Source organism: Podarcis vaucheri (assembly GCF_965113315.1).
Source record: "Podarcis vaucheri genome assembly, chromosome: 2".
Taxonomy (NCBI): Eukaryota; Metazoa; Chordata; class Lepidosauria; order Squamata; family Lacertidae; genus Podarcis; species Podarcis vaucheri.
The window spans coordinates 85,002,351-85,019,602 of NC_138760.1; the positions used below are offsets into that span (position 1 = coordinate 85,002,351).

General features: G+C 51.3%; 1 protein-coding gene across 1 annotated transcript; it reads left to right on the forward strand.

Moving 5' to 3' along the window:
• The first annotated feature begins 3,101 nt into the window (after positions 1-3,101).
• On the forward strand, positions 3,102-14,875 carry BARX1 (BARX homeobox 1). The gene is made up of 4 exons (XM_082213784.1): positions 3,102-3,596; positions 10,366-10,654; positions 11,498-11,582; positions 14,137-14,875. The coding sequence occupies exons 1-4, from the start codon at positions 3,389-3,391 to the stop codon at positions 14,299-14,301; spliced, it is 747 nt and encodes a 248-aa protein (XP_082069910.1). The 5' UTR covers positions 3,102-3,388; the 3' UTR covers positions 14,302-14,875.
• The last annotated feature ends 2,377 nt before the right edge of the window (positions 14,876-17,252 follow it).

Consider the following 17,252-nt stretch of genomic DNA (forward strand, 5'->3'; position numbering starts at 1 on the left):
AACCCTTCAGAGGGGAAGGGCCCTGCCTCAGGTCATAGGTTCGACCCCCAGCATCTCCGGGTTAGCAGAGACCCTGGCCAGCCGCTGCCAGACAGTGCAGACAACAGTGGGCTAGATTGACTCAATACATACACCTCCTGGTTGTGTAAACAAAACAAAACCTCTGTAAGAAGGCAGGTCCTTGTGTCCTTGACACCAGGTAAGGAGCACACCTGTGTGAACCGGCCCCAGGTCACTCGTAGGGTTGGTTTCCCATAACTTGAAGGAGGTAGGGATACAAATCTGGACATCCTTTCTTTCCCAACTTCAAGGAGAGGCGCCCACGAGCACCCTTGCCAGTCAAAGAGAGGCCACACCACTGGTTGGCCGCTTGGTGCCATTCAGCACCAATAAGGAAACAGAGACGCATCGGCATTACGTCCTGGTTCATTTTCGCTAGTATTATTATTTATTGAATTTTTAAGTTTCACTACGCACAACAGCCACAAACAAAACTACCCGCCTCCCCCAAAATAGGGAAGGCGGAAAAAACCCAGTAAAGTCCTACTCCACTTGCGAAGTAAGGACATGATCCAACCAACATTAAACACTTTTTTGAAGCGTTGCTGGAGAGATTTAGAAGTAAGTCCCACTGACAGGTCAACAGGGCGGTATCCCAAATAAGCATGGCCGCTTTGAGCACTTGCTGAAATCCCCCTGTTAAAATGGCCAGGACTTTAAATCAGTCAGTTGTTGCTGGGCAATGCCTTAAGTATCCTATTTTCTTTTGCAAAGCTATTAGACGTCGTGCTTATTTTGGCGGGACATAGCCGCTTATTAACCTGGACACCATTGAACCGGAGTCATTGGAGTTCAGATATACTGTATATCCGGCCAGCTGCAATTTCCCCTACGTTCACAAGGTCCAGGGGCTCTCGACGGTTTTCGGTGCCGGTTCCAAATCATGTTGGAAGCCCAAGCCACAGAGGGGTCACTTCGATTTTCCACGTCTGTATTTAGAAAACGTCTGCAGACTCTTGGTAAACTCTCTTAATTGCGCAGTTGACTAAAGGTCGTTTCAATAAAGCAACATTAAAGATAGATATACAGTCAAGTATTTTATAGATATGGACGTGATATTCTGATTTGGCACGTCTAGTCTAAACGAAGCACCTGCTCCGATTACTCCGAAGTAAGGCCGAATGAATTCCTTTGGGATTTCTTCCAAGGGCGGATGATTCTGCCATTGCCTGCAACGGGAGAGGGGCTTGGTTGGCCTCAACTGCGGAATTCTCCCGGCAAACCCAGGAAGCTGTCTTCTACTGAGTCAGATCATTGGTCCACGGAATTCAGTATCATCTGTACTGACTGGCAGTGCTTGGAGATGTTTTTCTACTGAGCTACGGGCCTTTGGACGCATTTAATTATGGGGGCCTACTCAGTTTTGCTTTTTTTTGCAAGACTCTACCTTGCAAACTTCTAGCGCCTATTGAGAAGTCAACCCCCACTGAGAGAAATGGAACTTTCTCCCGGACAAGTGAGCCCAGGACTGCAGTTTAGCAATTCCTAAGCCCGTCTGCTCCGAGGCAAGTCGTTCTGAGGACTGCAGCTCCACACTGTCTTCACCCGAGTAACGATTTCCAGTGGGTTAGCTGTGTCAGTTTGTTGTTGCTGCAGCAGCAGCAGCGAATGAGCAAAGAGTCACGTAGCATCCTAAGCATTAACCCATTTCCGAGGGCAGGAGCAGTCCACTTAATCAGATGCTGCTTTTGCTTCTAGGATAGGCACGCATAAAATTGCACTGGCAGTCACTCAAGCGGCCTATTGCTAAGGAATACAGAAAACGGATTGCTTGCAAGTGAACTTTAATACATTCGGTACATGAGATCTGTATTAAGTTGATCACTCTTCCAGCAGCACGTATTGAGGTCCTATAATTCCTATTTACAGAAAGAATAAAGGCCTAAATCATTATGTGTGAGCCCAGTATTTTCGAGAGCCACATATACGCCTTGCATTGTGTTTCTTTCAGAATCAGAGACTCAGCAAAGGGCTCTCGTTGCTATTGTGATTGAGGCTGTTGTTAAAATCTCCTTTATTGGGATGACAATTCTCATGCAGTGTAATCCTAGCCAGGTGTCTTCAGAAGAGCAAATCCCGCCGAGCTGAATGACGTTGACGCCCAGGCAAATGCGGTATAAGGACGGCAGCAGCCTACAAATATCGTCTCAGATACGGAATCAAGAAGAAACCATTGTAACAAGGGCCAAAAGCAAACGCCTTTTGCTGTGTCTGATAATGAGTGGGAATGAGGAAATGCTGCTTACTGGCTTCAGGGTTACTGTAGATGCTTTATTTCCTTTATTCCTATACCCTTTGGACCTCAGGTGGGAACCTGGAAAATGCTTTAGTTCAGTGGTTCTCAAACTTTTCTCTCTGGGCCACACTTTCAGAATAAAAATTTGCTGGCGCCACACCGAATTTTTAATTGAGAAAAAATACCTTGGGAAGGGGGGAGAAACACCTTCTAGCAGTGCTTGATTTTGTATCTCTATCCATATTCTGCAGTTTTCTTTTTTTTTTAATCTTCCCACCACATTTGCCAGCCCCTCCTGCCACACCCTTTGAGCACCGATGCCTTACTCCATAAAGGCGAGAGCGTTGGACAGGGACCATCGTCGCCTTGTCCGGCTTTGCTGCCCTGCGCAGGCTGCGGTTCTGGATCAAATGCCTGCGAGTAACCCTGCTCCCAGCCACTGTGAAGTGAGAGAGAGAGAGAGAGAGAGAGAGAGAGAGAATCGTTTCCACTTCGGGCGGAGTTGGCCCCCAAAGTAGGGCAGATGCACCTTTTTTCGTGGCTGCACAGGGAGGGGGCGGGAGGACGGCTTGGATTTCTCCAGCCGTCCAGCGTGGAGACTAATTTGCTTGCATTGGCGCAGGATCCAGCGCTCCTTCCCAGGTACCCGCCCCTCCCCATCTCGGGCATCTCTCTCTCTCCCCTCCCCTCCCCTCCGCGCTCCAGCCCGCGTCAGCCCTATAATAGGCTGTTGTCTGCAGCGGCGCTGGGGCGGAGAAAGGAGAAGGGGCTCCTCGGAGGAGGCCGCGCCTTCGAGCAAGCGGACGCGGCGCGCTCGGCTGCCTGGCCTCACTCCGCAGGGAGGTCCTCGGCGGCGACTGCGGGCAGACGCGCGGGCGGCCCTCGGGGGAGACCGGCCGCGCCCCGCCTCGCTTCCTTCCGAGGGGGATCCGAAGAAGGGGCTTGGCGCCCCGAGGCCGCCAGGATGGTCTCTGCCTCCGCCAGGCCTGCGCGCGTCCGGGAAGGAGAGGCGTCCGGGGAGAGGTCGCGCTGAGGGTTGCGCCGCGGAGCCGGGCCGAGGAGGGACCAGGCTCCCGGGGGCCGCGCAGAGCGATGCAGCACCCGCTGGAGCTGGGCGCCGCCGCGCACTATTTCCCCGCCGACCCCTTCGTCGACCACCGATCGCACCGCTACCGGAGTTTTATGATCGAGGAGATCCTGACGGACCACCCGGACGCCAAGGGCTCTGCCCCGGCAGGAGAGCTGCTCAAGTTCGGCGTGAAAGCGCTGCTCTCGGCGCGGCCCTACCACAGCCCCCTAGGTAGGTCTGTGGGCAGGTGGGTGAACCGAATCCCGACGCTCCCCGGATCGAGCTGTTTGTGGGGCGTCGGGTGGGGGGGGGAGCGGGAGAGTTCGGCTGCCCCCTGGAGAGGGAAGGTGGGGACTGAAACGGAAATAAATAGACGTGGACCTTCTTTTGTCCGCGCGCAAAGAGCTGCTTGGAGGCTGCTTTTCCCCTTTCCCTGCTCAAGGTCAACTCTCCCCGCCTGGAAGCTCCGCCGATCTGCTTCTCCTTCCATCTTTGGACGAGGGGGCGGCGGGTGCCTTGGGAGGTGGCGCGCGAGGGACAGTGAAACTCTGCTCTCGAGGGAGTTTCAGCACTCCGACCCCCCCCCCCAGTATGGAGAAGTCGAGGCAAGTCCCACCTCTTTCAAAGGGGGCAGATCTCCGCCGAACATGGCTAAGGCTTCACGGATCAGGGCCTCGGGTAAATCTTCGGCTGCGATCCCCAAAGACACGCGCGCCTTTCCTTCCGTGAAAATCTAGGGGACCCGCTCCCCAAAGGGCTGGCACGCCAGAGCTGTAGCTCAAGAGATGGACAGGCCTGTGGCACAGCAAAGTCTTACGTTAGTGGGGATTTCTCCCGAGTAAGACTGCAGAGAGACATAACGGCTGCCGTCCTAGATACACTAACTAGGGAGTAATCTCCCGTAAGCTTCGTAGTTAAATAACTTTTCGTTTTACTTAAATAACTTTCCCCCAGAAACGGAAAGGCAAGTTTGTTGTCTTTGAGAGGGTCAGCGTGTCCCACCACCCATACCCGTAAATAACACAATTCGGAGGATTCCTATTCCGAGCCATGTAGATCGGTTTGAATAAGTAAGTTTTGAGTTTTGGCGTGCGCGTGTGTGCTGGGTCCAAGCAAGGCGAAAGGAAACAAGCCGATCCACAACCCATTTAATTCGATGCCTTTAGGCAAGCAGTTGTTTCCAGTGGCATGGCATCAAAGGAAAGGGAATGGATTTAAGGCTGCAGTCTTGTGTTCCCTGAGCTTTTGGGGCTGTGGGGTGCGGGGGGGAGGACACGTGTTTTGCTTTATGAAGGCCCGTTGAGTTCGGTGACACTTACTTCTGAGTAAACTGGGACGGGATCGGGCCTCTCTTTGACACCCCCGCCCCCCCACCCTTGTGTCCAGATGAATCTACCGCTGGATGAGATAGCAGAGCCGGCGTTATGGCTGGGTCTTGCAATAAAAAGATCCCAAGATCCTGTGGAATGGCATGGAGGGAAAGAGTCGAGGCTTGCACCGCAAGAGCCGCGGCCTGGACGCGAGGGGCGAAGGGGAAAGGCCTGTGGCTGCTCCGAACTAACTCCCTAGTGGTCTAGGACCTCTTCCTCCCGGGTAACCGGCGGAGGGAGCCAGTTTGGGCGCGGGGTGGCTGCTTCGCTCCGCTTCACGCCCTATCGGACCAACCCCAAGCTTTCGAGGAAGGACGGCTCAGTCGTCAAACTCCAGAGCACCAAAGACTGGGAAGGATTCCTCCAAAAATGGAGTCCTCGAGTGGCAGCGCACTGCTCCCTAAGAGAGTGACCCTGAGCCCCCTACAAAGCAAGTGGGGGATGAAACGGACCTTCTTGCGAGCGAGAGCAGTTTCAGGCCCACCCCCAGCTCTCCTCAGCAGCATTAGATCAACCGCCCATGTTTCTACGAGGGGTACTGCTTTGCTTTGTTTTGTTTTTAAAGTAACCGTATCCAAATGCGTAAAATGTTTCCTTTCGGTGCCATTCCGTCTTGTAGAGCGGGCCTTTGGACCTTGCAATCTTGCTCTCGCCTTCCGGTATCTCTTTGCTGTGTCCCCAAACCTGAAATGGCGCCTCCATGACAAACGTGTGTGTGATATTTCTCTGTAGGAGAAGATCCCTTTTCATCCGAGGACGGGTTTTCTTGCCCCTGGTTCTCCACCCGGGCCTCCTAGAACCAAACTTGCTCTCCTTTTGCAATCTGCTTGGAAACCAGGTGGGGCAAGACGCGTAAACCTTACAGTTTATTGGCGGGGCTCTGTGTGTGTGAGAGAGGGAGAGAGCGCGCGCGAAGGAGCGGCGGGGTTGTGGGTCTCTGAGGCCTGCACAGACCAGGTTCTCGAGCCGGAAGGATTCCGAGAGAGTCTTTCCCTTCCCTCTTCAGCGCAAAACGATTCCCTTTTCGGACTCCAGCGCTGAACAAATTTGCATCCCTCCCCGAGCACTGAGCTGACGCGGGACCAAGCCCATCGATTTCAAAGGCCTTTCATGGGACTGCGTTTGGCCGAGCCTCTTTGAGACTCCTTTGGGCAGTGATAAAGCGGGATATCAAATCCAAGCTCTTCTTCTTCTTTTGCTTTAAAAAGAAATTCTGAATTGACATGGAATAGCAGATCGGTGGGAAAATGTATAATATATCTTGTCTGTATCTCCCATGACTTCAGGGAAGGGGAAGGGATAGGCCACAAAATGTTGACGAGGATCCGAGGGCGCACAAAAAGCAGATTAACAGCGCAACCCTCTGCACATTTACCGAGTACATCAGCCCAGCGGGGCTTACATGCAAAGGATCATTGCCTTATAAATCCAGCTATTTTCTCTTAGCCGGGTAGTGGTTCGCACGAGGCCTACGATTAAGACAAGTATAACACGATCGCCAACGGGTCTTCAAAACAGAGTCAGGAGATAGCAAGGGAATTGCCAAAAAGAAAAGTTTACATAAGTGTCCTGCGCGCTGAATTCACACGCCCTCCCCCTTTCTATTTGAATATGTCTGTCTTCAAACACTGGCCTCAGAAATCATCATTTAGGTCTCATTTTATGTCAGGAGTGGAATTCGGATCCGATACAGCCCCCCCCCCCATCAGAGGGCCATCTGCGGTTGGGGGTTTTTTTGCCTAGGCGTAGCTCTTTCTTCGACTCTGTAGGAGCAAATTGTCCCACCGTTAGAGAAAGCAGCCCAGGATGGGCTTTCTAAAACCAAACCAAAAGACCCCCTCCCTGTGGGACATCCTGGCCCGGTAAACGGTGCGCATTTGAGCCCGCGTCGGCTGTTTATTTTTGGGGTCTCTTCCGCGGGGACTAGATCCTTGTAAACGCCTAACAAGCCAGTGGCGGCAGCCGGCGCGTTTCGATCTGCTCATCCTCCCTGCGGGGTGACCCGATTGCCTTCAAAGCCCTTCTTCGACCTCCTGAACTACCAACAAAGGCGGAGGAAGCAGGAAGCCGCTGCGCCTCGATTTAAGCCGAAGCAGGGTGGGTCCGAGAGTCCCTTTTGGAGAGAAACGTCGTGGATGTTCCAAAAGAGAGACGCGAGGATCAGTGGCGTAGCGTGGGTTGTCAGCACCCGGGGCAAGGCAAGTAATTTGCGCCCCCTAACCCGTGGATTTGCGCCCCTAACCCTAACCCCCAGATGTTGCGCCCGGTGCGGCCGGCCCCCCCTGCACCCCCCACGCTGCGCCACTGGCGAGGATTCTATCGCTTCCGCGCCAGCACTCGGAGCGCGCGCTGCGGATTCGCCCTTTCGAGCGAAGAGCCACACTCTTGACACCTTTCAGGATCGCAGGCTGAAGAAAATAGGAGCGCGGAGAGGGGCCGGTGGGTCCAGGAGAGCTGCTCACATGGCATTCATTGGGGAGCCTCTTTCTACTCTGCCAGGGAAAGAAATCTGAAATTATAAGCGATTTGCGTCTTAGTCTATTTTTAACTGATTCCCTCTCCCCCCCGTAGCCGGTATGCATTGGCTCTCGAGCGCTGCCAGCACCTTTCCCCTCCCCGCCCCAAGGTATGCGGAGTGCGGATGAATTTGTAAGTCTCAAGCGGATGCAAATGTACCGCCGCCTTTAGAGTTTGCTCAGCAAGATGAAAAAGTACCCCAAAAATGACCTCCTGCCTGGATGGAGCGAATGAAAATTCCTCCACTGTTTTGCGAGGAAATCATTGAAGGCGGCAGGTCTCCTCTGCATGCTTGATAGGGAAGGTAGTTTCATTGAACTCAATGGGGGCTGCTTCTGAGTAAACGTGCATAGGAAGGTGCTGTACAGATATAGATGGATGCGGTGAGTGGAACACTGAATGCCATTACTTTTAATGGGTGAAGATTTAAGCATATGTTGAATTCTCTCCAACTCAGTGCTTAATTATGTTTGGATCTTGTCCCTGGATTGGGTGTGCTTTTTTGGGGGGGGTTGTAAGCTATGATGTTCTTGCTTTAAACAATGGTTGTCTCAAATCTAGCAAAAGTTGTTTACATCTTTTCATTATTCTATTTTCACTTTTCCATTATGGAGGAAAATGCTGGCATTGTCTTAGAAGCTTGATTGACACGCCCTTTAGTGTATTTGCATGCAAATTAATGTGTATGTTATGTACAGCTCAGTCCTACACATGTCTACTCAGACGTAAGTTCCATTGACTTCAGTAGCATTTACTCCTAGATAAGTGTGTTTTGAGAATCTAGCTTTAATCTAAATATCGGGTTACATTTCCATTGCCTTGCGAATCGGCCTATGAAAGTGGAATAAATTTAGATTCCATTTAAAATCACATTCATAAACTGCTAGACAAAAGACTTTCCAAAATCAGAGCAGTAGGCTATATATCAATCTCTATTTATTACCTGTTCTATGGGAAATATTGAGTTACTGCTTCACTAACAATAGATTTCCACAAACATGGAAATAGTTTTTGAGCAACAGTATATACAGGCTACATGTAGTGTCTTGAATTCTTATAAGAAAAGGTTTTCACCCGTTTGCTAGACGCATTGCTTGAAAGTAAATTTCGTTAAAATCGAAGGGACTTGTTTTGTCTAATATTGTGCTTCCAATGTTATTATTTATTTATTTTTTAAAACTATTCCTGATGCTTATATGATTCGAAAATACTGTAAATATTTTAGCAGCAGCAATTTTCCCTTTCTTTCCAAACGATAGAATATGTTCTACTGCTCCTCGGGGGAAACTAAATATAAAATATGATCACTGGGAGCAGAATGCTAGATTCACAAGCTGCTGAATAAAACGGCAACATTTTCAAATAAGTCAATTTTTGCCATCCTAAAAACATGCAAACAAGCGCAACTTGCGAGTAAGTCCCATAATCGAAGTATTACCAAATAGGACGTTAACTAATTTCGACTGACGTCATCGACGTCTATTTACAGCACAGGAAGCGCCTAATTCACCCTCGTCACAATCAATGGAAGTTTCGATTTAATTTGTTTACGATTGAAATGGCAACAGCACTGAACTCACCAGGGCGCTAGTTTCCTTGGAAATGGCTTTCGGATAAATACAGCAGCTGAGGATCGACAGTTAAACCAGTTTAGTTATGGAAAATTGGCAGGATGGCTGATGGGACTTACAGGAAAGGAATCCTTCCCTGTCGATCTCTCCCGCTCTCACCCCCACCCCCACTTTCGATACCCAATCGCTTTGGATCTAGACGCACTTTAAGAGGCGCTCTCATTACTCGGCTCTCCTTCCCAGCGCCCTCCAATAAACCTCCGAGTGGCTGGATTGGGCTGCGAGAGTATCGCTAGCCAGTGCGCGAGAAATCGTGCAACCTGCCCCTATTCACCTTTAAGCCAAAATCAGACACGCTGAGACTTAATCCTAAATCAGCCTCGAAGGAAAAGATCGCGCTGCACGATTTCCCGCGCAGGGAGCGACGCTCCTGCAGCCTAATCCCAACCTTGTTTTCTCGGAAGTAATGCAGTTTAGTTAAATGCGTCTTAACTGCCAAGTAAATACGTTCATTATTATAAACCCCAGCTGCTCCTATTTCCACCCACTGCCTCCTCCTGGCTGGCACTCGGACACCTCCTAGCTAAGAGACTCCCCGTTTCACATCCAGCTTCGTCTTGCCAGATTGAGTTGAAGGGAGAGCAGCAGGAGGAGGAGCGCAAGCGTAGACCTCAAGGTTCTGAGTACAGGTCCCGCTCCGCCCCGAGGCTTCCTCGGTGATCTGGAGGCAGTGACTCTAATATTCTACCTCACCTGGGTGGGAAGATGAAATGCGGGACCTATCTGCCACGCAGGTCACCCAGAGCTCCCTTGAGAAAAGTTGCCATGCAAATAAAGGAAATACATATATAGATCAAGCGATTCGAGATCTCAGCGGGTTCTTAGCTTCTTTACCACCTTAGAGGTCCGGAGAGACCTTACCTCTGTTTTAGGACTCTATTAATAATCTGCCAGCCACATGATGGGAGCTGTAACCTAGCGAGGTCTTAGAAGGACACTGTCTGCCCCAGCGCAATCCCTGCAGTAAAGAACTTTGTGGAAAGCAGATTTATAGTGATCCAAGTGGTATGCGCGAATACCAGTTTCTGGGCGTCCCAAGCGGAGCGAGTGCTGCTGCTGTACTCGCGTCCTGCTCGTGGGCTTGCTGGTCAAGGAGACTCTGGGTACAGGATGCTAGCTGCACTATCTGGGGCTTGGGCCTGATCCGGCAGGGCTCTTCCTGTGACAATACCTCTGTGCGCCATCGCGTCACGGGAAGCTATAATTGATCTGCTCCCCTTTAAAGCGCCACAAGGCTTCTTTTGTCTGTGGGGAAGGAAAAATCCCCTGAAGAGTGGCCGGAGAGTACCGAGCCTATGAATCTGCCAGGCGCAACAGCAAGCTTTCTTCCCCGGGATCTTTGTCCTGACGCTTTCCTGCTTCCAGACGCTGCCATCTCAGAAGTGGGGGGCGGGCAAGGGTGCTAGAGCTTGGCTGGTCGTCGAGGATTCTCTCCCCCCACCCCGCTGTTGACTCTCAATCTCTCTCTCTCTTTGTTTTCAGCGGTGCTGAAGGCTGAGCAGGCGGCGGTTTTCAAGTTCCCGCTGGCGCCTCTGGGCTGCTCAGGCCTGAGCTCGGCGCTGCTAGCGGCGGGCTCCGGGCTCCAGGGCGGCTCGGGTCCTCCTCACCTGCCCCTCGAGCTGCACCTCCGCGGGAAGTTGGAGCCGGGGACTCCGGAGGCGGGAGGCAAAGCCAAGAAAGGCCGTCGGAGCCGCACCGTCTTCACCGAGCTGCAGCTGATGGGCCTGGAGAAGCGCTTCGAGAAGCAGAAATACCTCTCCACACCCGACAGGTGGGTCCTCGCCCAGGGAGAGGGAGGAACCGGGAACAGTGGGAGTTAGAGGCAGCCCCCCCCCCCACGGGGCGTACAGCCGGACAGTACACGGTGGTGGGGATCGTTGTGGGGTGGGTGAGGGGAATCCTATCGGCTTGCCTTCTTGCCAAAAGAGAGAGGGAGAGCGCACGTCGAGAAAGCCAGCCCGGGAACTCTTACAGGTGTCAGGATCAGTTCCCCCAGTCCCCACCAGAGCTCAAAGTCCGCAAAGGTACTTCCGCGAACCACCCCACCTGGGCAAGCCTCCGACCCCCCGCTGAACCCTTCTTCCCCACAATGGGGATGGGGGTCGAAACCCGGAATGAGTCCATTCTTCCTTTGGCCGCCGTTTCTCCAGTAGGACAACACCCAGGGTCGTTTCCCACATCACTGCAAGATTTAATTGTGTGCGCAGGAGGATACTGAGGCCCCCAGCTTGCAAATATGGCTCATTTTGGGTTTGCTTATTGATGATCCACCAGACATTCCAGTGTGGAATACTAGATACGTAAATATGATCTTTCTTTCTGAAAAGGACAACATAACTATTCATTCATGAAGCTCCCTGGACGGACTTGATAAATTGCTTATTTATTTCTTTTCTTTAGCGAGCCAACCTCTCAGGGTCGCCATATTTGCTCACTTTATATACGAAAATGCTGCGCTCCCAGAACTAGAGGTCCTGGCCCTATTAAAGAGGGTGGGTGGTGGGCGTAGAGGGAAAGGGATGGTGAGTGGATAGCGGCGCAGTTTGCGCAAGGGAAGGCGGATCTGGAGATAGAGATCTCGAGCCACGTGCGCCCTCTCTTCTCTTCCCTGTAGGATAGATTTGGCGGAATCCCTGGGCCTGAGTCAACTACAGGTGAAAACTTGGTACCAAAATAGGCGAATGAAATGGAAGAAAATAGTAAGTGTGCTTTCTGGAAGTTCAACCATTTAAATCGGTGTCCCCCCCCCCTTCACCCCATGTACTTAGATAGGCAACCGCTGAAAAACACACTGTTCCAGCCAAATGGCTTTTTTTTGACCTCCTAGCAAAGGGAGAAAGAAGGCGCCAGGAATATAATGGCAGAGGTTTGTTTTCTCTCCTCCTGCCTGTCTCCAAGTACCGGTGTGACCTGGACGCATCCACCCCAACCGTAAAGGAAAGAAAATGCTAGTCAATTGTAACCCTTTCCTCTGTAGGAAAAGTAATACGCCCCCCAACCCACAGATTTCCTAAGGCTGCAGACAGAAAGGGTTCCTTCCAGGGGTGGAGAACCTCGGTCCACCAGACGTTTTAGACCACAACTCCTATCAGTTCGAGGCAGCATGGCTAATGGCCAGGAATGGTGCGAGTTGTAGTCCAACTACAAATGGCGGACTGCAGTATACAGCGGGCCCATCTCATTGGACTGTGGCAAGGTCAAAGATTGTACCTGTGCCATTGCGCCAACCCGACTCAAACCTTCAGGGCTTCCCCGGGCAAAACGTACTCTTGGCAGGGAAAAGCCAGTCGACCCCACTTCCTCGGTCCCAAGATGTATAAGGAGGACTCAGGATTCAAAGCTGATCCTCCTCACTGAGCCACCCCTCCCATTGCTGGCAGAAAGCCTGACACTGGTGATCTGTAGGATTGATAGATCCATGGATTACTCGTGGATTTCAATGTGGAGTTCTAACGGGATGGTAATCGGTGCAGCTATGCCCACACCGATGCCTTCGACCTGCTGTTATCCCAGAACAAGACCTTGACTGGGATATTCAAGGGACGGAGAGGCTGCCCTGTTCTTCACGTGGAACTTGAAAGAGATGATAGATTGAACCTGGGCTGTTTAAAGCCAGTCTCTCCTACGCTGATCCTGATCGCAACTTTAAAGTCCAGATAGGTAGTTGATCGATCTTATTTACACCCCGATTCTCACAACAGGAATGTGGGAAACAAACTCATTGAAATAAGTGGGGCCTGACACACATTCACGGTGATTTATTATTACTGTAGTCTTATTCCATCGGTGTGCACGGAGCATTACAAAGGAACATTAGATAACTTGGGGAGACACCCAGAGGAAAGGAAAGGTGGAGAGGCAAGTGTAAAGGATTATTATTATTAATAATAATCATCATTAATTGTGTTTGTATACTGCCCTTCCTACTGAAAGAGCGCAGGGCAATGCGCAGCGTTTTAGAAAAACCTCACCATTAAATCGAATCAGTCAATTAATTAAATATAAATCCCACTTTTTCCTCCCAAAGGAACCCAAAGTAGTCATAACACCCGGACATTGCAGAAATTAAACCATAGTATGGAAAAATAGCAACAAAGTAACACGGCTAATATGCGCAAACACAGTTAGTACCGGCATTGCAGTCCATGCACCTCCGGCATCCAGTCATATTATGCTCCTAGGAGGCATTCTCGTTAGTTCCAATGAGTCTCGCTTCGAAGGAAAACAAAGCCTGGCAACACATTGTAACTGCATTTGCGCGCAGTAGTTAAGAATAAAGCGGCAGCCTTGTACACCTTCCAGGGCTCATAGGACTCCAACTCCCATCAGCCCCCGTCAGCAAGGCCAATGGCCAGGAATGATGGGAATTGTAGTCCAGTGACCTCTAGGAGGCCACAGGTCCACTATTCCGGAAATTCTACTGGGAAGAAACCCTGTGGATCCTGTACAGGATTGCAGTGCGGTTGGCTTTTACGGAGTGAGGGTCTCTTGTCGTGGCCTCCAGCATCCGTCAGACATCATCTGGCAAAAACTGGCAGGCGTTTTTGCAGCGTCCTTTAGGCGGAAATCCTGTGCCTCTTCACCCGGGGCTTATTTTAGAGCAGGCATACCTAGGAATGTAATGCGGAGGGCCACAGGTTAGGCACCCCTGATCTAAACTCCTGGAGAAGCTCCAATTGTAAGCAGAAGTACTCTTATAAAACAAACCAGCACGGATCTTTCCTGGTTAGGAACTGGTGCTCTGAGTGAGTGCACAGATCCAGCAGCCAAGGCGATCCTCTCAGCCTCGCTCCCCTGCAGCAGGAGAGTAACCCTTACTTGCTGCCTGAAGATGGCCACCGGTTTCGGACAAGACTGGTGCTTCTTTTACAGCTGCGCAAGGTAGAAACCAAGGTGAGGCTATCTTCCGCGGGGAGAACCACTTGCTGGGGAAAGGCTCGCTTAGTTGGATTTCTGCCTGCCAGGATTCTGTCAAAAGCGCAGGATTTCTGCAGGGAAAAAACAAACCCACACAGTCCTAGTTGGACCACTGGATCGCGCAAGCCAGGTGGAGGGTCAGGGTCGGTGTTAAAATCCTGGGGAACCGATGCTTTTTAGAAATCGGGAGATTTTTTTACTTTGAATTTCCTTTTTAAAAAATAAATTAAAAGGATGGGTTCCTTATAAGCCTGTAATTCCCCCCCGCCAGCTGATTAAATTCTCTGGGCCTTCTTGCTTTCTTCTCCCGATTTCCCCCTTTTTTCTTTTTTGCAGGTTCTGCAAGGCGGAGGCCTCGAATCTCCCACAAAGCCCAAAGGCCGCCCGAAGAAAAACTCCATTCCTACCAGCGAGCAGCTGACCGAGCAAGAGCGAGCGAAGGAAGCAGAGAAGCAAGCGGAAAGCCTGGGCTCCCCCTGCCAAGTCAGCCAAGAGGAATAACGGCGCGCCGCAGGCTGAGGCCTCTCGGCGGGAGTGCCTTGCAACACAGAGACTTACGGTACTGCAAAGGCGGCCGCGGCCGAAGCGCCTTGCTTCTCCCTTGAGTGGCCTAAGAGGCTGGATCCGCGACGCCTTCGAAACCCTCCCTCTCGCATCCGCGCGCGCCCTGTTGGAACCTCCAGCCATTACGGCTTGAACTGCAGGCTTGTGCGCCTTGCCAATCAACTGGTCCTCGCTGAGGCGCTCGCTTGCGCGTACGTGGTTTCTTTAAAAACCAAGTGGATTGCCTGATGCGTAAAGAGGAGTAGGCGCACAAAACAGACGAGGGGCGCGCTACTGACTTTGTTTTTCAGAAGCTGCAAAGTGGAAGAAGATGGGTGGCAAAATGGTTAGTGGACTATTATTCTCAGTTGAATCCGTTGTATTTACTGCGCGTTTGAGCTGCCCCCGCCTCCGCCCCTGTTGTGCACTCGTAAGGAAAACGTCGCCTTCGCGCTGGGTGGGCGTTGGGTGAGAAGGATTTGGGCAGAAGGGGGCTCTTTTTCTTCTTTCGCTGTCTCAGACACGGGGTGGGGTGGGGTTGGGGGTCCCGCGAATGATTCGACAGACAGACGCCTTTTACAATCGGTTTTCATTAACATGAAGATATTGATTTTATTTCAATAAAGTATTTTATGGACTACTGGCCTGAGCAATGTCATGCGTTCATTTCCTCAGAACCGTCGAGGCCAGGAATGGGAAACCTAAGCGCCTCCCCGCCCCCCCATAGGAGTCAATGGGGCTTCGCCCCCATAAAATATTTGAGGGGTCCTCCCCCAAGTTGATGGGCATTGCAATTCAAGTGGTGTGCGTGACCACATAAGGTGGTTGATTATGCGGAGCGGGGCTTACCTGGGCCCCCAAATATTTAATTCAAGTTGGCCCATGGGCGTGGCCAGAATTTTTGGTTGGTGGGGCAGAACCTCAGAATTGGATTGATTGATTGATTGATTGGGGGCAGCTGCCCCCTGCCCCCCTTGGCTACACCCATGCCCCTGCCGCGCCCCCCCCCCAAGATGTTGCGCAACTTAAATTTCGTAGCTGCCCCAGAAGCGTGGGAATTGGATTCCATCAACAATGGGGCTAGCCCAATAGGAGGATTCCGGAGAGTCAATGGACAACTCACCTTCCCCCGAGAGTAATCCTCTCCCTGTTCAATGGGGCTAACTCCCAGGGACCTGTGCAAAAGCAGATTTCCTGGGAGCAAAGCTCAGGCCACTAATTCGAGGCAATCAGCTGCAGGAAAGACAGTCAAATTCTTAACAATGTTCGTAGATCAGTTTTCGCGAGAATACAAACCTCCCATTGTTAATAACGTTAATTGCCACTCTCTGTGCTTTCTGCATTTCCTTTGGCTTAGATCTCAGGATTTACGATCAGGACCCCACACTTCATGCATCTGGTGAAGTGGACCGGAGTCCAGGAAAGTTTACGCCGCAAAAAATGCGTTAGTCCTTAAGGTGCCACATGGTTCTTCGTTACTCTCTTGCGGCAAGACAGACTAATGGGGCTGCCCTCTTCGAATGAGTTATTGCTCCTGTTTTCCCTTCCTCGTCAGCGCAGCTTCCCAGCTAGAAAGGCTCGTTGCGTAGTTTTTGACCTTCTGTGGTATCAAGCGAAGCGTAAGCTTGACTAAATATAGAGAGCCAAGATCCCTTATAAAGCGAAGCGTTTTCTTGGTCTTTTCCTTCGAGGCAACAGTATGCAAACCTTTTTAAGGCACACAGATATCGCCATCCGCTTGCCGCCGGCTTCTGTGATACCCTGAAGCTGGCATACTTTGACACTAAGAAACGAGAGAGCCCAGTCAAAGCTATCATTTAATGGCTGACACTTTGGGCTATGGTCTTAAGTAGGCATGTCTGAAGCATGCTCTGTGAACTTCTGTCCACAGAAATCTGTGGACCAAATCTTGCAGAACTTCTCAAGTGAGCGCAAATTAAGCACCCGCTGGACACTCGCGGGTTGAACTCTGCGCTACTGCCATGTGCTGAACTTTGGCTAAAATTTGATCTTGCACTGCTAGTCATTATTTAAAGGTGCTTAATGCTCTCTGTGTTATTCCTGCATTGCAGGGGGTTGGACTAAATGATCCTTGGGGTCCCTTCCGACTCTACGATTCTATGATTTTATGTTACCTTGTCCTAGGTTTGACTGGGGCTACGTGGAGCTTATTGCCCCAGGAAATGTGATGCGTCTAGGATGTTCCAGTAACACCCCGGGGCAGCGTGACAACTGCTGTCCCTGCTTAAAGAATACTCCGCTCTGGCTTGCACACACTTTAAGCTCTGTAGGACTGTCACCTCGGAGCTTTGGAAACTGACGTAGGTTTCGAGTTGCCCGCCAGCTATGTGGGGCTGCTCTGGCTGTCGAATCCAGCGGAGGATGGAGGCCGGGTGCGCAATCCGAGCCGCGTTTTCCAACAGCAACCAGCTGCCCTACGACTGGAGGCTGGCTGTCAGGGCGTGTATGGAGCAGCCTGCTTTCCCCGCCGCTTCTTCCCACCTGCTGGAAGCCGAGCTCGGTGGAGAGGGGCTCTGATCCAGTTCTGAAGGACATCGGGACTTCTCGCAGCTAAAGGCGGGCGGCGAGCGGGGAAAACAGAGGCTGCGATCCTTAAACAAACCTCTTTCCTGAGAGTGAGCCCAGTTTTCCGTGTACAGGATCGGGCTGCTCAGAGCTGTACTACTTTTAGTGCCCGTTTTTAATGCTTTAATTCTACTTGTAAACAATACAGTGGTACCTCGGGTTAAGTACTTAATTCGTTCCGGAGGTCCGTTCTTAACCTGAAACTGTTCTTAACCTGAAGCACCACTTTAGCTAATGGGACCTCCTGCTGCCGCCGCGCCGCCGGAACACGATTTCTGTTCTCATCCTGAAGCAAAGTTCTTAACCTGAAGCACTGGGTTAGC

Coding starts and splice junctions, on each gene's coding strand:
- BARX1 (XM_082213784.1), top strand. CDS start 3,389: ATGCAGCACCCGCTGGAGCTGGGCGCCGCCGCGCACTATTTCCCCGCC. Junction 3,597..10,365: donor GCCCTACCACAGCCCCCTAG/GTAGGTCTGTGG, acceptor CTTTGTTTTCAG/CGGTGCTGAAGGCTGAGCAG. Junction 11,583..14,136: donor GAATGAAATGGAAGAAAATA/GTAAGTGTGCTT, acceptor TCTTTTTTGCAG/GTTCTGCAAGGCGGAGGCCT.